The 25,554-nt window shown below is 41.7% G+C and overlaps 1 protein-coding gene across 1 annotated transcript in view; it reads right to left on the bottom strand.

Annotated features, from left to right (window-relative positions):
* TRPC7 (transient receptor potential cation channel subfamily C member 7) overlaps positions 1–23,197 on the bottom strand; it is a 140,479-nt gene extending 117,282 nt beyond the window's left edge. The window contains exons 1-2 of the mRNA XM_040444540.1: positions 22,760–23,197; positions 13,196–13,973 (exon numbers count right to left, since the gene is read on the bottom strand). Of these exons, the coding sequence (XP_040300474.1) occupies positions 13,196–13,973; positions 22,760–22,761 (780 nt within the window). The 5' untranslated portion in view covers positions 22,762–23,197. The remainder of the gene's footprint in view (positions 1–13,195; positions 13,974–22,759) is intronic.
* Between the last annotated feature and the right edge of the window lie 2,357 nt (positions 23,198–25,554).

The raw sequence follows: 25,554 nt of genomic DNA on the forward strand, positions 1-25,554 counted from the left end.
CCTCTTAGTATTGATTTTTAATTCCAGCTCTTGCTGATCACTAGAAAATGCAGACAATGGCCTTCTCCTTTCTTCCTAATAGCCCTTCAGGTCACTCATTCACATTTTCTAGGCTTCTCCCATCTCTGTTCTACCACTTAATCCTTTAACCCTAATGTGCAATTTCCAGGGGTCTCTTAAGCGTCTTTTTCATAGAACTTCAACAAAAATGGTGAAAACTCCACTGGCAGCTGACTGTGCGGCTGCCCCGGTCCTGCCTGGCCCACCCACTGGCTGGGCTGGGCTGGTTAGTGGATGGATGTGAACTCACAAACCTTCTCACCAAGCCAGTCCTGCAGAGCCATCTGGAGTATCAAGGATTTCAGGATTTGTCTTCTGATTCTGCTCAGGGCTGCCAGCTGGTGGGTGTTTACAAGAAGGAGCCTCTCACAAAACGAGGGTGCCCCATTCTCCCTCATGAATGGACTGCCACCAGCCCCTGGGAGCAGTGGGGTCTGTTTTAGAGAAAATGACTGAAGGTGACACTGTGGAAACTGAGTCTTGGTGCAGACATTACCAGGTAGCCAGTGAAGGAGAGCAGAATGTGCCACCCCAAAAATGACTTGTAGAAGTTCAGGACATGCCACCCCAAAATATGCCCTTTTGGTATGTTGATTATTTTGAGCTGTAGGTTCTTGAAAAACAGCAAATGAGGGGGAGGGTCTCTGCAAGTGCCCCCTTATCTGCCTGAAATAGATCCTCCAAAAGGAACTCAGTTGTTATGAATCCCCTCCATGGGAGCCTCATCAACCAGGGAAGGTGGAGTCATCATAGGAGAAGAGGCCCCCCACACCCAGACAGACTCTGTCACAAATTCTCACACCTCCCGTCTCTTCTTCTGAGGGCCCATTCATCTTACCTAAAAATCATTTACCCTCTTCTGAGCGGTGCACATCCCCCCTTTCCCGACCAAGACTGTATTTAATTCTGAATTCTCAGCCACCTCAGAGAGTTACTCATTTTTCCCTGGGTGTTTCCCTTGTATACATCAGATATACATGCTGCGGAACTTCCATTTTCCTCTTGTTAATCTTTCTTTTCCTACAAGGGTCTCAACTGTGCACTCAGAAGGGTGGAGGGAAAATTATTTTCCTCCTCTACACGGGTCTGTCTGTCTGTCTCCTTGGCCAGGACTGGATATCCTTCATCATGTGGCCTTTCCTCAGTCCCTGAGGCCCACCCTTCCCTTATACTGGACTGCAGAAGTTGTTCCGTGGTGGGGACTCAGTGAATTAATTGTCAGAGATTGACTTTTATTGATCAGAATGTCATGAAGATTATTTTAAGTGAAAAAAATCTGAACAGACCAGCAGCTAGACTTCTTTTACATTAAAAAAAAAAAAAAAAAAAAAAAAAAACTTCATAGCAGCATGTTCCCAAAATGTAACTGCCACAAATCCTGTGGGTCAGGGTGGGGGAAGGGTAACAGCTAAAAAGGAGACTGTCTGCTTGCACCCAGATGAGAACATCACAAACACTCATGCTTTCCATTTTTTTCCCTCAAAAGCTCATGTGTATCCTAAACGTCCTCTTTTTCCTTAGAAACTCTTTCCCCTCACTTTTTGTTTTCTGCTAAGGTGGTATATAAACCCCCATCTTAACTGTTCAAGGAGCCATTTCTTTTCTGCACTTCTATATGTCTATGAATAAACTCTGTCTTTTCTTTTAATCTGCCTTTTCTTAGTTAATTTACAGGCTCCACGCAGTACAACCTAAGGAGAAGTTTTACTCCCAACACAGGACACCAAAATTTTCCAGGAACTGTTATTTATCAAGTGTTGACATTACGTGGGGGGCAAGGCCAAAGTTACAATATTCCGTAAGAAAGCCAGGATTCCAAATTGTTTATGACAAGACTTTGTCACCATCGCACAAAACAAATCTATGCACAGAAAACAAAAAAAGAGGATCTCCATATGTGGTAATAGGTCATAAAGCAAAGTCTTAGTAATGAAACTCTGGAGGAGTGGGTAGAGGAAGAGTTAGACAGGACGCTGGGACGGAACAGAAGGTCCAGAACCTGACACACATATATGTGGGAATTGATGTGTGCTGGTGGCACACAGTGGAGGGAAAGTTGGGTTCCTGAATAGATGATGAGGGGGAACCAGCTCCCTAGAAGGACAAAGGCAAAAATGCAATGCTCCACACAAAAGCAACCTCCAGTTGGACTGAAGACTTGAAAGTGAACGGTGGATCCGTGAAGGTAATAGAAGAAAAAAGAGATGTAATGTCAGAGAATATCTTTGTGACCTTGCGTGGGGAAGAGTTTTTTTTACTCAGAGTAAATACACAAATCATTTCAAAAATAAGGGTTCCTCTTCAAAACAGGGTGCCATATAGACAGATTTAATAGACGAGTGATAGACAGGGAGGAGATATTTGCAGTGTCTGAAATAGACACTGGGCTAGTGTTTAGAACAGATGAGGAACTCTGGAAAGAAGATTTAAAAATACTCCAAACAGAAATCCTGTTAAAAAGCAGATGAGGGAATGAGAGGGAGAGGCAGTTCACCGAGAGGAGAAATGCACATGGCTCATCAATTATGTGAAGGAAGGTTCAACCTCATTAACTACTGGAGAGATGCAAATTACAATAACTGCATTTCTCACACCGGCAAACGTGAGAAAGCGGGATAATACCTAGAGCTGGCAGCACGTGGCAGGCCACAGCCCCCAAGGGCAGGCCTTCTGGGGAGCAGTCGGCTGTGCTGAGTGGCCTTAACCCTGGGTATTCCTTCCTGGGTGTGTCATAGGAACACTTAAATAGGACCGCATGCAGCCATGGGGGTGTGTTTTGCAGCATCATTTGTGGTGACAGAGCGGTTTAGGTGTCCATCACTGTGACAATGAGGAAGTGGAAGGCTGCAGATAGTCAGCGGACAGAGGCAGGGCGCTAGCTTGACACGGATAGGCCGTAAAAACCATGCTGTCAAGGGAAACAGAAGACGGGTCATAATTTTGTACTGTAATCCCTTTTATGTAACTAACAATCACCCAACAATATATTTTTCCATACCCCCACTGGAATGTAAGCTCCAGGAGGGCAGAGAAATTAGGGTTTCGATGGTCTCTAAGTGTTCCCAATCTCTAGGACTCTGCACATGGTAGGTGCAAAAGAGATAGGTCTTGAGTGAACAACACATAAATACATATGTATGTTCATAATTAATATACATGCATTCAGGTGGGTGATTTTGGGGGGTGGGGGAGAATGGGAATGAGGATAAAGTGTATGTGAGAAACAAAAAATGATGATCGTTTTATCATCTGACTCCTAGTTCTATTCACGTTTTTTTTTTTTTTTTTTGTTTTTTTTGTGCCTGGGTGTCGGGGGAGCCCTAGGAGAAAACATACCAAAATATGAATTATTCTTAGATGGTGGGAATTAACACTGACCTTTTTGTTCCCACTGCTTTTCTAGATTTTCTAAAAATCTGTAATCAATGTATTCTATGTTCATCATTCCCAAACCGAACACTTAAAAATGTCTTTGAGAGGGGCAGTTCCCCAATACCAAGGTTCCCCCATTGCTTCTGCCAGCAACTTCCCACTTCCCTCCAATACAACACATAACACACTTTTACGGAATTCTAGTATCTCTGTCTCTGCTTGTACCTTGACCAGTAGAAAGCATTAGCAATCTCTCCCTTTTCTTCAAGACTAACCTCCTAGTTTTAGGACTGTGTTTGGCTTCCTAAAATAACTGACCTCTGGCCTTCTATCCTGCCCTGTTCTGAGGGTTTGTTTGGGTTCCTTTCTCACTCTTCCCCAGTTTATCCCAACTTGGTAGTCTACCCCACTATATTGGGTTGAATAGCGTCTCCCCCAAATTAACATCCTCCCTGAAACTTCAGAATGGGACCTTATTTGGAGATAAGGTATTGCAGGTGTAATTAGATAAGATGAAGTCCTACTGGAGTACAGTGGGCCCTTAATCCCAAATGACTGGTCCGTATAAGCCTGTTCTCATAAGAACAGGATAAAAGACAGAAACAAACAGAAGATCACTATGTGACAACAGAGCAGAGATTCAAGTGATTTGTCAACAAGACAAGGATCTCCAAGGAAATAAGAAAGAGGCAAGGAAGGATCTTACCCTAGATCCTTCAGAGTAAACATGGCCCTGGTAACAACTTGATTTTCGACTTCTGGCCTCTAGCATTGTGAGGGAATCACTTCTGTGTTTTATTTTTTTTTTTATTATTTTTTTAACGTTTATTTATTTTTGAGACAGAGAGAGAGCATGAACAGGGGAGGGGCAGAGAGAGAGGGAGACACAGAATCTGAAACAGGTTCCAGGCTCTGAGCGGTCAGCACAGAGCCCGACGCGGGGCTTGAACTCATGGACCGTGAGATTATGACCTGAGCCGAAGTTGGATGCTTACCCGACTGAGCCACCCAGGCGCCCCATCACTTCTGTGTTTTAAGTGCTCACATTCATGGTACTTTGTCACAGCAGTGCTAAGCCTAATATATCCCCCTATACTCAACTGGGTGTTCATAGGGAGGATTTTCAGTGCCAAGAAAAGCCTTGCCTGCCCCTAGTATCCTCCTCCTCTGGTTTTCTCAGCATCCAAAAACTTGGAGGAAGAAGGGAGAGAGATCTACTTCATACTTTTATTTATGCTAATACTAGTTCCGGTTGAAAAAACTGTAAGATAGGATTTAGCTATTTTCCTCTAATGAAATGTTTATGTGGTCATTGCAGCCAACAGAAAAAGATATCTTCAGAATCTGGAAGATGCACTGGAAAGATTAAAATCCAGTAGAATTCTTTTTTTCTTAAAAAAAATTTTTTTTAATATTTATTTTTGAGACACAGAGAGCATGGGTGGGGAGGGACAGAGAGAGAGGGAGACACAGAATCTGAAGGAGGCTCCAGGCTCTGAGCTGTTAGCTCAGAGCCTGATGTGGGGCTCAAGCTCACAGACTGTGAGATCATGACCTGAGCCGAAGTCAGATGCTTAACTAACTGAGCGACCCAGGCGCCCCTCAGTAGAATTCTTTTTCTTCTGGGGATATCACTTCTGAACGCACTTTCCAATACCTCTGCTCTAGCAATGAGCAGTTTGGCCTGGGCCACACCCTTCTCTACCTCCAGATACCCGGATAGAAAATGGGAATCCTTATTGCTTTCCTGCCCTGCTGCTACTCCATGGGGCTTCTGTCTTGGAGGAGAAGATGAGGAGCCTGCACTTCTCTGCCTCCTCTCTCTGTGTCTCTGCACTGTGAGAGCTCCCTGCTGGGAAGCACGGAGAGTCCCCAGGGACAGAAGAAGCAGGGTCCCTGCACCTCACGGACAAGCAGGCTGTCCTGGACACAGCCAGGAGATAGATGGTCACCTTTTCTGTCTGTGCCATTGCTCCAACTGTGCTGAGTCCCCGGCAGATTGAGATGTGTTCGTTCTTTTTTTTTTTTTTTTAATATTTTTATTTATTTCTGAGAGAGACAGAGCACGAGTGGGGAAGGGGCATAGAGAGAGGGAGACAGAGAATCCAAAGCAGGTTCCAGGCTCTGAGCTCTCAGCACAGAGCCCGATGCGGGGCTTGAACTTGTGAACTGCGAGATCGTGACCTGAGCTGAAGTCAGATGTTTAACTGACTGAACCATCCAGCTGCCCTGAGATGTGTTGGTTCTTTTGCTCTCATGTGCCACTCACCCCCTTTCTGGGAGGCCCCCCTTTCCAACAGCACTTGTCCAACTCCTCCAAGCCTTGTCCCCTCCAGTCCATTTTCTACAGCAGGCACAGTGGGTATTTACAAAGTGCACATATGAGTCACTCACTCATTTCCTGAAACCTTTTGGTGGCTCTTCATTTACCCGAAAATGAAGCCCAACTTACTAGGTGGTAAGGCCATGGGTGAGGTGGTGTTCTTCAGTGCCTCTGTCACCTGCCAACTCTCCCTTTTCCTCCCTGTAATGTGGAGCGACTTAACAGTTCTCTACATAGGGCCTCTTTCCCCTATCTGTACCGAACTATTTCATGTGCAGTTTTTATGCCTAGCGCCATCTTTCCCATTCCCTGCTGGCCGTGTAGGTCTCCCATAGCCTCAGGTTCCATTTAAACATGTCTCCTTAGAGAAATCTTTAAACACACATGGTCAGCTGTCCCACTAAGTCAAGTTTTAAAACCTCCCTTTAAAAAAATAAAATAAAACCTCCCTTTTACTGCTTAGCACTCAGCATGATTTGTAAAGCCCCATTTATCTGTATGATTGTATGAAGAATGCCTCTCCCCTCCCCTGGATTATCAGGTCCTAAGAGCAGGAACTGTGTTTATCTTATTCATCATCATCCCAGCACCCAGCCTAGAGCCTGGTTCATACTACAGGCTTAATAAATGTTTGTTGCAGGAATGCAGGATTTTCAGATAGCTCTGTAACAAGGTCCACCCAGTCGTGATATTCTCTGGGCCTACAGACCATACTCCCATCCTGTCCTCCTGACATGTTTTCCACACTTAATCCATGAAACTGCTCCTAGTAAAATACATGCCTGCGTGTTGATGGGGTGTGCAGCATACTTGATTAATGATGTCCTATGATGATTAATTTATATAGCATTATAACTTTTTTTCAGAGAAAAATCCTTCATTTCTATTTGATTTAATTTGTGCTGCTACTCATCGACTAATATTCTCTAGAACTGTCTCCATTTTGTCCCTATCTCTGATACTTTACACTGATAGTTGCACTTGCAGAGGAAATGATATTTTCCCCCCTTTTTTTTTTTTTTTTGTATGTGTAGTAATGAATCTTTTCTACGGAGATATTTTTCAAAAAATAATCTCTGTCTGTATTTGGCAGGAGCTCTGCCTACCCATTTCCTTCCTCCCCCTCCCCTGATGCTCTATCTTTCCTGCTCATGCCATTTCTTTCCACAGCAATATTTTAGCAGTGCTTGAGGCTTATGCACTTTCAGTGGTCTGCATTTTTCCAACTGGAAATATTCTCTTGGCCTGTTTTTAACCAGGGAGTTCACAGGTAGTAGTTTTTCTCATTCTAGAAAGATCTTCAGGGGTTGGGGGAAGGAAGCTTAGCAGAGATCAGGAAGATCCTCTGAATAGATGAGGTGCTGAAACTTAAGTTACCTTTATTGGGAGCAAAGTTGTGCCGGGAATCCAGTGGGCTCATCTCTACTGAGCTCTGGGTGGTAGGAATTATGTATGTATTCTGGGTCGGTTGGGTTCCCTGCAGAGTTTTATATTGTTCATCTAATTTAATCCTCATCGGCACCCTGGGAGGTCATTGTCATTAATTCACTCACCACTCATTTATTTATTTACAGAGATTAGGGTAAGAGCCAGTGTTTGGGTGGGGGAAAACAGGCATTCCATTTCAGACATGTTACAGCTCTAATACCCCAGTTTTCAAAGTAAGAAAAGGAATTTGTAATAGATGCCTAAGATTGCACAGTTACCAGGAGATGGCACTGGGATTAGAAGCTGGGTCAGTCTGATTAGAGAGCCAAGTTCTTGGATCTCCATTCCACAGGCTTGAGGAAATGAAGCATGGCTGCACTGGGTGCTCAGCAGAGCCTCTTCCCTGCTCTTGTCCTCATCAAGCAAAGTGGCCTCCTTATCCCGCCTAAATTTTTGTCACCCAACGTACGCTATCCCTATATTTTAGAGGCTGATACTCTTGGCATAAACCCTAGGAGAGGACAATCACATAACTTCAGGCATTCGCTGTGACCCAATGAAAAATTGTCATGAAAGGATACATTAATTAGCTCACTTCCTATGATGACTCATTAACAAATGCCCTGGTGAAAGTGTTCCTCCAAATGCTTAGGTAGGAAAATAGAAAAAGAGCTAGTGTGGGCAGAAGTCATGTCTGTCCCTTCTCCTGAGATCAGCCAGTCCCCCGGATCTTGCTCTCAGACATGGAAGCCGATGATTCTGGCCCCAGTGTGGACCTGTGGACTGGCATGTATGCCCTATTCTCACCATACCTGCATATGCTCAGGTGGGGGGGTGGTCCCATGACAGTTCATCATGTGACATTTGTGATCCTTTTCTTCTTACATTCTCTATCACCAGATGCTCAAGCAGAGGGCTTGGGTGACACAGTCTGATCCCTGAGGGGATTTATATATATAAGTGAGTGCTTTAAGGAGTTTTCTGCCAGATTCTCTTTAAAAAAAAAAAAAAAAACAACCAAAAAACAAAAAACCAACAACTTGCTTTTAAGATGTGCAGCCTTGACAGCTTAAAAAGTATTTTCCTGAAGGAAAAGAAAACAATTTTCAAATCATTTCCTGCATGTTAAATAGGCATTTGTTTATACTACCAGCCTGGCTTTCAAACTTCAAGGAAATCTATTTTCCCAGAGTGTTGGCCTATAAAATTTAAAAATCCTAAAAATATTCAAAGCACAACAAACAGGTGCAAAATGCAGATTCCACTGGATGCTGGGGCAACCCATGTATTCAACTTTTCAGTACTGCCTCAGGCCCTGGGTGGGCCTTCACTCAAGCTTTCTGGCTTCTTGGCTCCCTGGCTCCATATGGCCTGAATTCAGATGTGCTTTGAGCTCTCCCTACCACAATAAAAAGACATTCCTCCTCTCCCCTCCTCTTTTCTCTTCCATTTTGATAAGTTTGCAAGCAGATTACAAACTGTCATCTCAACACCTTTACCTTACACAATGGGACCTCACTAGAGATCATAGCAGGTGGCAAATTGGTCTGATTTATCATTATTTGCATTTTTAATTTGTGGTATTTTAGGCCCAGAGAGTTTTTTTTTTTTATGGGTCTTAAAATGGCAACACAAACATCGATACATAATTCATCATCTACTTTTCATAATACCTGTGGTTAACGACCCATTGACATCAACACTTGAAGCAAGATGAAGCTACAAGCTTTAGCTGTCTTGCCCCCCCTACTTTTCTCATCTCTGGTCTATAAGAATAAATTGCTGATGGAAGCACAATCAGCAGCCTCCATACTGATGTGTCAACATGAAAAGCCTGCTTAGTTGTAGCTTTGTTATTGTTCAGAATGACCAAGTCTTAAGTAATGAAGGTAAAGTGTTTGGGCCTCCACAGTCCCTTGACTTGGGAACATGGGGTACTTTTAAATTTAAGCAAAAGGTCAAAGAGCAGGAGGGATACCCCAATCCTCACCCTGTTTTCTCTTTCCTTCCAAATCCCTAAATCTCTTCCCACAGTTTTCCCCACCCCTTCCTGCTCCCACTGGGCACTGCTGTTGGCATAACTCTGGGATGGAAGAGAGATTAGCACCTCTAATCCTTTTGATACATCAGCTCTATAGATAAGCCATATGCATATACAGGATGCCCTGGAATTTGGGAAGATACCAGTGAAATAAAGAGGATCTTCAGATTTACCAGAAGGATGATCAGTGAATATAGCCAAACAGACTAATTCGAGAGAAATGTGAAGACCTTGTTGTGTTCTTGGTGGCAGAGACTGTAACTCAATGGGGATAGAGAAATTCCTAATTTTTTCCATGCTATTCCAGGTGCCTCTACATAGAGCCTGTTCCATCAGGATAAAACATCGCACGCCAGTCTTCCCATGCCAGTCTTCCCTTTCCTGGTCTCCTACTATATAGATAAACCAGTTAATCAGAATGTCCTTGGTGCCCTCCAGGAGTTTAGTGGTTCCTGGCACCATATAATGCAGCATATGATTGGTCTTATGTTATTTAATGTGTGTTGGTTTGATCCGCTTACCCACCCTGTACCCTTCTGTAGAGCTTTCCCATTTACTGTGTCTATCAAATTGCTCTATTAGATTCATACATGTAGGAAGAGTTTAAATCACAGATAAAAGTAATCACGTGCTTCATCAGTTGAAATGGTTATCCTTTGAGGATTTCCTTCATTCCCTTCATCAAGTATTTCTGGAATGCTTACGAGATTACTGAGCACCATACACGGCATTAGGAAGGTCTCATTGAATTTTCGCATCTTTTTAGACCCCAGAAGATTAGAGATGCATGAGAAAAATCTTTGAGGAGATATGTAATTTCCACAACAAAAATAATGGTTTGCTAGCAGGCATCTGACTCTAGCCACAATTTACTGGAGACTTTGACATTGGCTGTACTTCTTGCTAATGACTAGACTCTATTCTGGTGATAAATTACAATGACTTCAAAAATAATAGACTGGGCAACTGATTGAGGTTTCCATGCATGAGTCTGGTCAGGAGGAGCCATTCCCAGAGTGAGTGTCTTAGAGGATCTGGAGGATGACATAGGACACCTCCTGTCGGAACCCGGTATCTTTTTGTACAGCTGATGATACTGGGTCATCAGCGTAACACGTGGCTACAGTCAGCTGTGTGTCGTCCCTTTAAAGTAGGACAGACTCCTAAAGAGTGTATTTTAGAACCACACTTGCTCTTTATTCTTTTATTACAAATTGACTTGTCTTTTGCTAAGCTGCTCTCTTCTCTGAGAAGATTTATAATGTCAGGAATGCACATACAAGGATAGTTGAATAAGTAATAAAGTTCTAAAGGAACGCTTATGTTAATTTATAATGCGCCATTTGTCGACAATGTGAAAGACATTATTTCAAACAAAGGTAACTAGAGGGATGTTAATAGCCAGCAAATGTATTTATGCTAACTCTTATTCTGAGTAAGTCACTGCATTGTGGAATGGATTTGTCATCATGTTAGTAGTGTTCTTAATTGTCTCTGATTTTCCTAATTTACTTTTTAAATCAAAATATCATGCTTTCCACAAACTTCCACTTTTAGATATTATATATACTAAAATATGCTAGACTTTTAGTCTTTGTAAAGGAAACAAATGGCTCAGATGCAATTCCAAATGTTAGTCTAGCATCGTCTTATTTAGTAAGGCTGGCATGTTCCCAAACTCCAGATAAGTAGAGGATTGTGCAATTAGCCACATAACCTGATCCAAAATTTTTTTCCTTGAATTGTTTTTTTTTCTTGGCCAGAAATATCTAAATTAATTGGGTTGGCCATTTCTTTTACAAGGCCTGTGAAGATTCACTCTAGCTGAGGGAATAAGCTGAGGGAATAAGCAAAATCCCACCAAGCTTCCTTGGGATATCATTGGTCTTATTACTGGTGGTGGAGTTTATGGTACAGAAACAAGGAAAGAACAGGCAAGACCTACGTTCTTGAGAGCTTCTTTGGGTAATTTCTCCATCTCCGTCCACCAATTTTTTTCGCTGAGGCTATGGACAATGCAGGAATTGGGAAGTTGCTCTGCTTCAGTAGATCAGTCCAAGATAGGGGGAACAGATGGGGTAAAATTAATTATAGGACTCTTCATCTATTCACAGTCTGCGGTACCCTGCAGCTTTTTGTGAGCCTGGCTCTTCTGTCTGTGGCTGTGGGTGATCTATTCCTTCAGAGAGGCTTCTGTGGTCTCACGCATACACAACTAAATTGTCCCTATCTTTAGTTCCAGGGCCTCACACTCCAGGTCCTCTAATTCATCTACCAGTGAACTAAATTTCCAGAACTTAGCTTCATCATTTTAGCCCCCTTATTGCAAGTTTCAATGGCTCTCCCATGTCCTACGGGATAGCATCTGACACACAGAACCCTCTGAGATCTGCCCCCAGCTCATCTCTGCAGCATGCCTCCTGTGTGCCCCTCCAGGAAGTCTTTATTCTGGTCACATGCAGCTTCTCAGAAGCCCCCTGACTGTTCTGGGCCATTCTGGATATCACCTTCACTTGCCTCCTCCAAATTCCCACCTCTCTCTTCCCACTGATCTAATTTCTCCTGCTCTGCAAGGCCCAGCCCCATTCTCTTGCCTCCTTTGAGATCTCCCTGAACACTGTGTGGTCCATGGGGCTTCCCTTGCTGTGAATTGGTACCCATCCTCGGCCACCTATTTGTGTCCCTCCAGGGACAGCTCTTACAGCGACACCTTATTTGGACAATGCACTTTTCTCCTGCAGGTTAACCTCTTTTCCCAGCTCCATGTTCAGCCATGCATGTGACACCTTTTTGTATGTTCCATGGCATCATAGGCTCTGATAAGATGGCTCACGATGAGAAATTATGAACCTAGTTGTAGCTCCTACCCTTCCAGGCATACCTTCTGGAGTCAAGAATTTCTTCATCATTCAAAGACAAATGAACACTGAGAATCCCAATGCATGAACAATTCCCAGAAAGGCTAAGAGCTAGCTCTGGAATGCCTAGATGAGAACAGCGGCTTTGCTACTTACTAGCTGTATGATCTCTCTCTACCTGTGTGCCCTCACATAAAATGGGGATTATAATGGTATCCAAATTAGTGGTTGTTGAGGGGACTAAACAGCATCATATAGGTAAGGCAGTTAATGCTTGGCACACAATAAGTGCCCACGGAATATTCTCACTAAGTATTATTAAATAGTGTCAAAAGATTTAGGTCCCAGTCTTCTCTTTAACAGAGAGTGTCAGTTGACAATTACCGCACAGGATCCCTCCACCACTCAACAGTGGACTTTGGAGATGGGTCTCCCCTGGGCTAGCCTGGTAGTCTAGGTGTTCTCAGGAGGTGGGGGAGGGGGGGGTGCACTGATAGAGTTTTGCCCTGGGCCTGTCTACTGAGGTGACAAGTCCAATATTACAGAGATGGTTTTATTTTCATTTCCACGCACCTTTTCCTGAGCCCCTTGACAGAACAATAGTAATAGCTTGCTACAGTGAGAACGGCTGCAGGCAAGCCTTTCTAGCACTGGCTGTGAGACCAAACACAGATCAATGCAGTCCAGGATGGACAAGACAAAACCTTTCAGGTGACACAATCAAGAAGTCCAAGACCTGGACTAGGAAACATGCAAGGTGTCCTAGACACTCCAGAGCTCCCTGGGGGCAGAGCTGAATGAGGCATTTACAGGGCATTTACAGGACGACCGCAGTATCCTCCTGCCTGTGTGCTGCTTGTCTTGTATTGATTTGGGCTTACGTCAACCTCTATTTTACATGTATATGGTTTCAAATATCCCACCTAAGGGGCTGCTTTTCCTTCAGGCCTGCATCTGACCAGGTCGAGGAGGTCCCCTTCCACCCCGGGGCGCCAGCGAGACCCCAGGGCCCTCACCCTGCGGGATACCGGAAGACAACTCATTTGACTACTGGACACACCTGGAAGAGCCCTCTGGGCAATCTGTCTGTAGAGTGGTGAGTGGGAGAGTTACCTTGAATTCAGTCTCAATGTTGGCTAGCCTGGCCAGTTCGTTGCTCAGCTCCAGCGCGGTGAGCACGGGGTCTTCGCTGGACAGAGACAGGTAAGCAGCGCTCGCCAGCCCCTTGTAGGCGTTCATGCGGGAGCGCGAGTGGCTGAAGGAGTCCTTCCGCTGCTTCTCGGTGCACTCGTTGCACTTGCAGAAGTAGTCGTGCGGCCGCTCGATGCGGGCGCCCTTGAGCAGGAGGATGTGCACGATCTCATACTCCTGGCAGTGCGCCGCTAGGATGATGGGCGTGATGTCGTGCGAGAAGCGCGTGCCGTCCTCGTCATAGGCGTAGAAGTCGTCGTCGCGCAGCTCCTGCTCCAGGGGGCTGAGCGTCAGGCGCTGGCCCTGCGCGAAGGCCGGGTGGTTGAGGATGGCCTCCACGATGCGCACGTAGCCCTTGCTGATGGCGAGCAGCAGCGCGTCCCCCACCCGCGCCAGGTTCTCCTTCTTGAGCAGCAACTCCGTGACCTCCAGGTGCTCGTTGCCCACGGCCAGCTGCAGCGCGTTTTGCCCCATGTAGTCCACGCAGTTGAAGTTGAGGGTCTTGGACTCCTCCAGCATTTTCCTGACCACGGGGATGTTGCCATACTCTGCTGAGTCCAGGAAGCGCTCCTCCTCGGGCGTCAGGCTGGTGCCCTTCTCGTTGAACATGTAGGCGGGACCCCGGATGGCCTGGCGGCGGCCCTTCTCCCTCAGTGTTGTGTGCCGGCGCTGCATGTTTTTGAAGGTGCTGCTCCCCAGCCTGTGGGGGAACAAGGCAGAGATGCTTGGTTACTCTCCCAGGGCCCTGCGGGGTCCCCAGGGGCAGAACAAACAAAAATTGTTGAGATAAAAAAGAATCTCATGATCGGGATTTTACGACAAATCATTTTCCTCTTACTGAGATTAAGACAGATTGGCTAACCTAACTATTCCTATTCATAGAGAGGAATATTGATGTAGTTATCCAGCGTCTGTGACCCTTGGATGGAGGAATGATGGCAAACTGAAACGTGGGTTTAGGTTGGTGTGTTATGAGAGCTAGAGGGGGAGGGTGTGGCGTAGTGATGTGGTTGAAACAGGCCAAAGACTGTGGATTTTATTTCCATTTGTGCAAAGTTTAGTACCGCACCTAACGTCTCTGGGCTTTAGTATATTGCTTCTCTGTGATTTCACCTGTACAATGTGGGTAGCTTTTTGTGTGCCATAAGGTCCATAGGAGGATTAAATGAGGTAACATGTATTAGAAAATAGTGTTGGTTTTATTCTGTACCCTCCTTCCTGTTGCCTTGCCCAGTTCACCAAGCGGTCTGCTGTAGAGATGGCCACTTTGGGTACTGCCGCCTCGATTTCAGGTGCATTTCCCCATTGAGCTCCCTCACTGTGACAAAACCATGCAAGCATGGCCACACGCCTCTGTTTTCTGCATTCAGTGTATGCCTACACCATATGGGGTCTGTGTTTTTTTTTTTTGATACCGGTGCAGCCTAAGCAGATACTAAAGGACAAGATGTGATAGGGAGCAGGCCTAGACTCATTGTCACTTACTGGTGGCTTCTGAAGTGGCTCCCCTGAGGAAATTCAGCTGTAGCTTCTTAAGATCAAACCTGGATTTTTGTATGGATGGAAGAACAGGTTGGCTTAGATGGTGGGTTTATTCCTAATTTGCTCTTTGCTATTGTGGCATAGTGTAGAGGTTAATGCTAATACTACTAGTAATAACAGCTAACATTTATTAAGCACCTATTACATGCTAATAAATATACTAAGAAGTTAATAACCTCACATATATTACTTGTATAATTCTTGCATTTATCCCATGAGGTAGATGCTATGGCTGTCCTCATTTCAGGTGATGATGCTGACACAAGTAGGGCTGAGAGACAGGCTTGGAAGTCAGAGGACCTAGAGTAGGAGTCCTGGCTTCACCTTTGGCCAACCTTGTGACTTTGTGCAAATTATCTGATCTTTAATTCGCCAGGGTTTCAAAAAGGGCAGATAGCTATAGGGTAATTTGAGCTTGAGTCAGATATGCCGGCTTCAGCTAGCATTGAGACTTTGAGTGAATCCCTGGCTCAAGATACTTTAACTGTAATGCAGGATTTGGGCCAGATGTTCCCTAACTCTCTGTGAACGTGAGCATCTGATTCTCCAGTTGGCCCTCTTCTTATTTTCTATTCTTTTTTTTTTTTCTACTCTACCCCTCACTCACATTATTCAAGTGATAGTAGAACGGCATACATTTCAATAAGATGCTATCTATTCTAAAGAGTAAGTGCTTGGGGATTTATTTTGAACCATTTTCCACGCTTCCCTGGGTCTGTTTGTTAGGGGTCATGTTTCCATGCATTAAGAATATTCAGTATTTAATTTAAGCCATTTGTAAAAAATAAAAGTTCCAAAGGAAGGCCTTTAAATTAAATCTTGTGTTTTGAGATTAAAAAAAAAAAATGTTCCATTCAGTGTGGGGAAATAGGTTCTACTTACATAAATGTGTTAGAAAAAGGCTTAGGGCGGAAAGCTGCCACCACGGGGCAAAAGCACCCAGGTTGGGTAACAAGATAAAGTAATGGGATCACGGGTAACCTGTTGTTATCATCTGTAGGACATCCTTTCCATCTGACTCCAATATATACTTCTGTCACAAACTCCCCTCGCTCCCAGATCCTTTGCTTCTTACACACACAAGTTAATGATTACTATCTGATTGCTTTCTCCACGTTCACGTGTTTAAGATCTTGTTTTCTTCACATTCACCACGTGGGTAAATACCTTGTGGTCTCAAAAAATGTGGAGATGAAATTCCCTGTTCAGGGCTCTTGGGTTCTCCCAGACATTAGCCTCTCTCATATTCAATTTGGCATGCGCTGTTTTGCTGGACAAGCGAGAACTCCAGACTCCTAGTCTGCGACAGACAACTCAGTCTTGTGATTTTTAAATTTTGGGTCTCCATTTAGTTTTCTGCTAATTTTACCTTTTGACCTGCTCGAACCCTTTTGGTTTTAGCTGCTTCCTGGGGCCCTTTGTGGTATAAAGCAAAGACTTGGAGGTCAGAGCTTATGCTCTAATCTTGCCTAGGGCTGAGTCATACGCTTTTTGGGAGAAGCTGCTAAACTATTCAGTGGAGTAGCTTTTTCATCTGCAAAAAGCAAACGGAATAATCATGGGTAACTCCTTCAAAAGGTAACTGTGGGTGATAAATCCTGATAGAGAGTTCTGTGCTCCTTTAGGAAGAGATCAGAACTGCCATCCCCTTTTCTAAAGTGCATTTTGATAAAAGATGGCTGGAGAAAAGGTTCTCGGGATTCAAGTTCATGATATCCTCTGAGCCCATTTCTCTCAACAATGCCATCATTCCAGGGAGAGAGGCTGCTTATTGATGCCAAAGCAGACTGTAGATTGGGAGTCCAATAGTGACCTTTAGAGGAGAGAGGGACTTACAATAGGAAGCAGGGTTTATTATTACAGGTTTTCCAGATGGAGGAGAAGTGACTGAGTTGAAAGCTAAGCAGCCACCTCGTTTGTATCCCCAAAGAGCCTTGTTTCAGAGGATGTCATGAAATCAGTTTCAGGGTCTGTCATCTGGGTACACATACTCAGGTGGGAATTGAGCCTACAAAAGACTAATAATCTTTTTTTAAAGGTGATTTATTTATTTTGGAAGGAAGAGAGCAGGAGCAGGGGAGGGGCAAAGAGAGAGCACACAGAGAATCTCAAGCAGGCTCTGTGGTGTCAGTGCAGAGCCTGATGCAGGGCTTGGTCCCATGAACCATGAGATCATGACCTGAGATGATATCAAGTGTTGGACACTTAACCGACTGAGCCGCCCAGGTGCCCTTAGATTAATTACCTTTCTGACAGAATTACTCAATCTGCCCTCTGATGAGAGGTATACCCTGCTCAGGAGTGCCTCTCTGGATTTAGACATTACAACTCAACCTGAGAAAAGGCAGTTTCCACTCAGGAACATCTGAGTGGTGTGTCAGTGATGAGATGGCGGCTGTCCTAGAAGGAACCAGGGCTTGAGCTTGATTCTATGTTACTTTTCCATTAGAGGTCTGCTCAAGAGGGAGAATAGGTCAGACTCCAAGGTCATAGGTACACAACCAATCCACAGAAGCAAGCCATGGAGAGATTAATTCAAAGGAAATATAATAATAACTACTGAACCAAGTCAGAGCAGAGAAACATTTTACAAGAAACATGTAAGTACCCAATCTAAATTCAGAGTCCGTATAAATATCGTAGACACTGCAGGTTAAAAACGTAAAGGTTGTTAAAGCATCATTTGATAATTTCCCTCATTAGACAAACAAACAAACATGAAAACAAGGTATGAGCATTCCTGTTTTTTAGGTGAAGCAAAAAGACTAAACCTTAGGACAAATAATTTCACAAGAGTAGAGCATCATATAAATCTTGATGTTTCTGTAAACATCTTTTATCCATGGACAAATCCTGATGTTTCTAGAAACCTCTTTTATCCATGAGCAAATATATGTGTGTGACTAGTATTTGTCAGAATGTCAAATGTCTTCACCATTAGACATGTGTTTTTCTGAATGACCTTGAAAGCAGACACCCAGATATAGTAAGAAATAAACAAGCCTCTCTTTCCCAGCTTTTAAAACCTCAGCTTTGAGATACATTTGGATGCTCACAGAATTGTCAATTCTGCTATTTTCCTAGGAGAATTTGTCATTGATGAGACCTTATGGACCTTCAAGTCATGTATGCATATACACATATAATGGGCCATCCTACTCACTGAGATTGCTTCTAACATAATAGGGTTTCACAGCAGACCCTAGAGCCACGTGAATTGGTTCAGATATTGATGGGGGCCTATTTCTTACTTCAGTGGGGACTTTTTATTAGTGCTGACTCCCTCTTCCCTTTAATCATGCTTTTTAAACATGTATTTTATTTTTTTTAAGCTTTGTTAAAGTATGATTGGCAAAACTGAGAAATACTTAAAGTATATATTGTGGTGATTTGCTCTAAGAATACATCATGGAAGGAATCCTACCATCTAGTTAATTAACACATTCACCATCTCACATGTATCTATTTGGTGAGAACATGAATTTCTCTCTTAGAAGATTGCGTCTATGTAATACCGTGTTATCAACCATTATAGTCACTGTATGGTACACTAGAGCTTCATCTTATAGCTGAAAGCTTTAATATGCTCTTGTACCAACCTGTCCCTATTTGCCCAATTTAAGCATTTTTATACCTATGAATATATTTAGCCCTTATATCCTTACTATTTAATTTTGACATTGTGGACAGTCTGTACCCATACATTTCGTACGGGTTGGGAAGAATCCACAAAAGATATGTCAGAAAGACAAAGCCATTTGGTTCACAGTAGCTGGTGGCCAGAACTCACACTCATGAATCAGCTGTGTTGCTCTGCTGGAGAGTGGGGATATTGTCACAGTTTCAGGACCAGTAATGAGCAAAATGATCTTCTTAATCTTCTTAAAATCCAATTAGCATTTGATTGCCCTTACTCTAATATTTTTCTTAAAAATGAACTTTGAATGCAAATGCCCTTTTATTTGCATATATTACTGAGATAATGACTGATCAAACTCATCAAACACCTCATTTAAGATACTGTGTTTTTCATCTTTCATAAATGCATACATTGACATTTGATGTCATTGAGAAGAAGAGTTTCAGTGGAAACAAAACCATATTTGAGAGGAGGACTGATTATTAAACTCCCTCTTGATCCCTTGGTTGCTATTTTTATCAAACTGCTTTTACAGATGCATCAGCTAGTCTGAGGAAAGCCAGATGTCAGTGATCCATGAAAAGTATGAATTCTGCACCCTAAATCCACTGCAAATAAGCATGACCATTAAGCATTTTGGAGACAGGAATTGTGATTAATTACTGATGAAGAAAAGGGCTCTTAATCAAAATGTCTTTTTGGAGATATTTGTTGTCCTTTTTTATAAAATTGCTACATGCACCATAGGGCTCCATGGAAATCACCCAAGCCTGAAACTAATTCAGTCTGTAACATTCCACAACTAAAGGTAGAGCCAAACAAAATCCATGAGTTAGGTCAGTCACCCAGGAAAACCCAGCTCTGGTCTGTGCATTCTCTCCCATGTGTACATAGTCTGAGTTTTAGTCCAGGGCAACAGTAATGAAATATTCAAGTGATTTGGAATGTTCTCCAAAATCTCAGTTCTCTTACCAAAGTAAGAGAAGAATAAAATCTATCCTCCATGCACCTCAGCCACAGTGAAGATGTAGTAATGTACATCAAATGTCCTGGATAGTAGGAAGCCTTATGCAAATGTTAGATGACTATAAATTGGCTTACATTTTACTCTACACTGATATAGTCAGCTTAGCTATTTTTCTAAATGACTGTATAATAGTGATAGTTAACATATATTACAGATTTGCCATGTTGCAGACATTCTGTTAAGTGCTTTATGCGAATTATTGTTTTAAATTCACACAAATCATATGATAAGCTTAGCTGTTTGCCTCAATGACTAATCACAATGATTAACATTTATTACACATTAACCATATTGCAGGCACTATGCTGAGTACTTTACATGTATTATCATTTTAAATTCTCATTAACTACTACATGATACAGTTGATAGTGTTATTCCCATTTCACAGATGGTGAAATGAGGCTCAGATAAATTAACTGCTTTTGTTAAGGCTACGTAACTTGTGAGTGGTAGACCCACTATTAGGAGTCTAATCTCTTTGGTTTCAAAGCTAATGCTTGGGTCTGGTATGCCACTGCCATCCATCTTCTTCCTCCATTTTTTCCCAAATGTCTTTAGACCGTAAAATTTTCCACTAGAGTGCAGGATCCTTGAGGGCAGGGGAATTTCTTATTTATATGGCATATGTACCTGGTACCCAGTACACGTGATGCCTGGCGTATGGTACATGGTTGGATAACTTAATTCTTAAATACTTGAATTTGGGTTGGTTATTAAAGAAGAGCAACAATTGGGGCGCCTGGGTGGCGCAGTCGGTTAAGCGTCCGACTTCAGCCAGGTTACGATCTCGCGGTCCGTGAGTTCGAGCCCCGCGTCAGGCTCTGGGCTGATGGCTGGGAGCCTGGAGCCTGTTTCCGATTCTGTGTCTCCCTCTCTCTCTGCCCCTCCCCTGTTCATGCTCTGTCTCTCTCTGTCCCCAAAATAAATAAACGTTGAAAAAAAAATTAAAAAAAAAAAATAAAGAAGAGCAACAAAATAGAAGGGTTAATGTTTACCAGTGTCTTACTTCTTTTAAATATAGGAGCCGTGTGATCCTATTGCTATTATTTCCTATTTGTGCCAACAAGTTTTAAAATTAGGTATGAGTTCCAAAGCCAAATTAGTTTCCACTTCCACTGTAAATAATGGTCCATAGGTTGCTAGATGAGACCATTAATATCAGAGGGTATATTAATTCTCTTGGGTGACTGGGGCAAAAAAAACGGAGACATTCCCACTTCTTTAGGATACTTCTGAAAAATTTTATGTATTTCCAGAGGCATCCAATTAATTTCTAAGTATCACCTTCCTTGTTCTGTTGAAGCTGAGGTGAGATAGTACATATAAATGATAGTGCCTAGTAAGTGCTGCAGTAACATTGGACACTATTAATTGTCTTAGTTTAATATAATCATAAAAATTGTGGATCTATAGCATTCAAGTTCTCACCTAAGCTAGTGACAGCAATTTGCTTGTAAAATACACCCATTTTGAATAAAAGAAAATATATCTATCTAGTTACCCATGAATATACATGAGTTTATATATCTTGCTCTTCAGGTTCTATGGAATAGCCAAGTATCCTTCTGCTACTCATTATAATACATTATCCCGAGATATACTTTCCAAACAATTCTGCTAGTGTGATATATATTTTTTCCATTGAATCTTGGATTGAAAAATATTATATAGATTCCTTAATGTTAACAAATGATTCTATCAGCAATTTATTTTTCAACAAATAGTGTCATCTAGAGAAGAGATTATTCTCCATGTTTTGAAACTACCTTCTATAGTATCCATACAAATATAATTAGTGCTTTGTGTGTGCTTCTTTTATTCTTTTTTAAAAAAAATCCTTATTTGTCTATTTGGAACTGGGGAAACTGGATGTCTGTATCTCATTGTGTATATCTCCAGATAGAGCTGAAGCAGTAAATTCTTATAGTTACATGCCTTTCCCCCAAAGATTTGTCTTGGTATAAAATAGATCCATGTAACCTTTTAACTATGTCATTGACTTTTGTGACAGAAGAGCTTGAAATGATCATCTACTACTAAGAAAATAAGACAGGCCCTTAAATCGTGAAATGACAATACTGAAAAAAGTAACATGCTGAATATTTTGGAGGGGGGGAATGGTGATTGCCTTTCCTGAGCAAGAGATCCTGTCAGTTCTCATCCAGGATACCACATGTATCTGAAATTAGCCTCAGTGAGGCTCCACATAGCTCTCATTTTTTTTCTGGGTTAATTGCTGCCTGAAGGAGTTAGCTAGTCTGTATGCCCCTAAGCTTTGAGCAAGTGTTTTGGAAAGAAATGTTTATGAAATTATCATTGTGACATAGAAACTTGGTAAATTGTTAAATAATTAAACCAATGTCATTGTTTAACAAATCTTAGAGAGTGAGTTTGTATCATGTTCATAATGAATATTCTGGATTTAATGTGTATTCATTCATAAATCTGATGTGTGTCCAGTGATTCAGAAATAGGACCCACCAGCAGGTGGCATTCTGAGGCAAAAATTCACTGAGTGCCACCAGACAGGGTCAATCATTATTGCCTCTTTCAAATCTACCCTGAATTCATTAAGCCTTTAAATTACAATTAATAGCAATAGCATCTTGATTAAGTCTATTCAGTCATACTTAAGTGAATTTACAACTTCACATGTAAAGGAGGAGTTCTGTGTTTCAGAGTTTCAAAGCTTGTGTCAAAGCACTGCCTGGATTACATTTCTTTTATTAAGAGCATATTCGTTATGTTGAAACGGACATCTAAAGGTCATTATTTTTCACAAATAAAAGGAAGGAAAAAAAACCAACCTCTTTCTTCCCACCTGTAGTTCTTTAATGGTGGCTACTTATTAGAAGATAGCCTTCTTCCTCTTCCTACCCCTATATTTATGTTAAGATAAATACAATCACAAAAAATTGGCAAATTAAAAAGCTGTCAGTAGTGAAGTAGGAGGAGAACAGACAACACATATACTCTTTTCCAGGAATAAAACAAAACAAAACAACCACCCTGCACTCTAGTACAGAAGGACTGGGTTACCAATATGAGTTGTCTATTTTAAATGGATTTATAAACTTAGACTTCCAATGAAAACTAAAAAAAAATTCTTCTACCAACCCAACAAATAAGAAAGATTTCAGATCCAGGTTCATATCTAAAATTCCAAGCAATGCACAGGAGGGAGAGGGCTAATAAATAAAAGTTGAATTCTATATTTCAGCAAGAAAACAATCTCTGTTGGAAAAATCGATATGAAAGAATCATCATAGTCGCTTACATTGAGGGAGAAATAAGCAGGCTGGTCTCTGGTCTCTAGATGACCGGAATCCGGTGATGAGTCGCGGGAATCTGGCTCCCCATGGGTGGAAGCTGAGGGGATGCCGCTCTCCGTGGTGCTGAAGTGTAAAGCTGGTCAAGTCCGTGGAGTTGCGAAGATGTGAAAGCGCGCTTCGCTGTCCTTTGTGCTGCAATGGTAAAAACTCCCCTTCCGAGGCAGACTTGCCTTACCGTTCTTTTCCTAATCTGGGGGAAATTTCCCAGGGAACATGACGGAGAAGGATCCGTGTGTGAGACTGGCATGTGGCGTGGTGATGGGTTGGTATAGTTCCCACCCCTTCTCGCAGACAGTAGCTTTGAAAGGGAGGTAGGAACTCTGTCTTCCTACCATAGATCCTCACGATTTCTACCTGCCCCCTCTCATGCCCCAGAACAGTGCATAACACGCACGCACACACACACACACACACACACACCTCAATTATGTAAGGCAGCAGGTTCTGGCTCCTGAGGCAGAATATTCATCTGTTTAAATAAATGAAAAATGTGGAATGAATTGGTTTCCTACCTGTTGTGTCTGTGTGTGTTTACACAGGAAGGGAGTTGAAAAGAAAACTAACACCCGGAGAACCTGAAGAATGACAGAAGTAGGTTTTTTTTTTTTTTTAATAAGCTTTAAGAAGAGTTTGTCTTCTCTGACTGATGCATGTTCTATCTGTATCCTTTTGCTTCATGATCTTTTAACCTTATCTAGGATCAGGAAGAGGTCAGTGATATAGATCAAGTCTGATGTTAACAACAGGACTTTAAAAGGATTAACTTTCATTTGTAACTTTCCATTTATTGAAAGGAAATTCTTAATGCAAAAATCCATTTCCTCACAGTCCCCACTCCCACCAATTGTCTTGTTAACAAATGATCTGTGATTCTTAAACACTAAGGTATTTTGATGGCTTCATGGGAGAGAAACCTACTTAACTGAAATATTGCCTGTGTGTGAGAAACCAGGATTAATTCCAGGATCTACCTCTGTCACTGAACAATAAATCAGAGTGCTTATTCTTTGAAACCAATTCATGGATTAACAACAGTCTGTAAAGACTGTCTCTGTGTGTAAATGTGATACTTAGGGTTAAACAATTGGCTTATAATGTATTTTGCACAATGGTATTCTATGTTTATATGCAAATCAGGTTGCATTAGTTTATTAATATGCTACTAGCATTTTCTCTGGAAGCAACATGATGTGTGGGGGAAGACCCTGGAATTTTGATTCACTTATTAACTGTGTGACTTTGGACATAATACATAACCTAATTGAACCTCTGTCTTCTCATACATAAATGTGGGTAATAATGGGGGTAATAATACTTTTTTCCAAATGCATGGTGATTATTAATTGAAATGACATGTACAAAGCACCCAGAAGGGTTATTTAACATTTAAGAGGTGAGTAATAAGTTAGAATGTTTTTACCCCTTATAACTAGACAAGTTAAAGAAATTCTTTAGTTACAACTCTCTAAAAAGCTTGACAAAAAACTAATTTTATTCCTGTAAGCCTCTATACAGGTTTTCCAATATAAGTGATTGTGCTTTATTGGATAAAAATATCTTTTTAAAAAGAAATTGTCTTAAAATGAAAACTTTTTCTTTTAAAAATTTTAGTTTTGAAGAAAATAATTTTAGTTTTAACTAGAATCAGGAACAAATACACTGAATTCTCTTGATTAAAATGTTAATGAATTAAGAGCTATTTAATGTCACATAGAAGTGTAGAGCAAAATATATGAAATCAGTAAAAGTGTCTTATACAGTCACAAAGTTAGTAGATTAGCTATGACACTGGTAATATCTTTTTGATTGGGATCTTCATCATCATGATTAGCAAAACAGTATAGAATAAAATACTCCTAATTATAAATACTTTCTTAAGACTACTGGGTTGTGGCTTTTAGTTGATAATGCTGGAGATGAAGTCTTATTATATTGTTTTAAATAAATAACCAAAAGAGTGTTTTCATGAAATTCTGACATGAATTATGTTCTTGTTTCCACTCATGGTGAGCTCATTAAAAAACAAGTCATATTTTTAAAAGTGTGACAATGAAAGTGCAGTAGTTATATATATGGAGGAAATGAGCTAATTATTTTATAGATATATTGAGTGAAGACAGGTCATAATCAGGCCAGTTAGCTCTTCAAAAGTGATAGGTTAAGATGGTATTTGTGAAGAATCCAGCTTTCAGTGTCCACATTATTAGAGTGCTTTATCACTTCCAGAGGATCATGATCATTCACAACATTTCATTCAGTGGGTTAGTACTTGTAATCTAAGAGTGTTACATACATATCAAAATATTTTCAGTGTGTAAAACACAGAAGTAATTAGGTTCTCTCTGTCATTGATGAAAGTTTAGAAGACTATATAGGTGTCTAAGTTTCATGTGTAAGGTCTTAAGCTTTGTTTTCTCCTAGCTCAGAGTAGAGTTTATACAATTCTAGTCAAACTTCTTGTATTTTAATTCCAAATCCTCCAATTCCCAAGTAGTCCCTCAGTTTTATCACCTGTAAAATGAAAGTAATAACAGTCTCTCACTTGTAGAATTACAGTGAGGATAAAATGAGACAACTCACATAAAGTGCTTACAGCAGTGTCAGGCATATAGTCAGAGCTCAGTATACATCAGCTTTCATTATTGCTTAACAGCTCACTCTATGACTGAACAGTGAACATATTATTGATATATGGTTCTCAGACTTTGTGTGCTCTGTTGTCACTTCACCAGCCTGTTGA

This window comes from Herpailurus yagouaroundi, unplaced genomic scaffold (genome assembly GCF_014898765.1).
Source record: "Herpailurus yagouaroundi ecotype Mexico unplaced genomic scaffold, PumYag 192, whole genome shotgun sequence".
Taxonomy (NCBI): domain Eukaryota; kingdom Metazoa; phylum Chordata; class Mammalia; order Carnivora; family Felidae; genus Herpailurus; species Herpailurus yagouaroundi.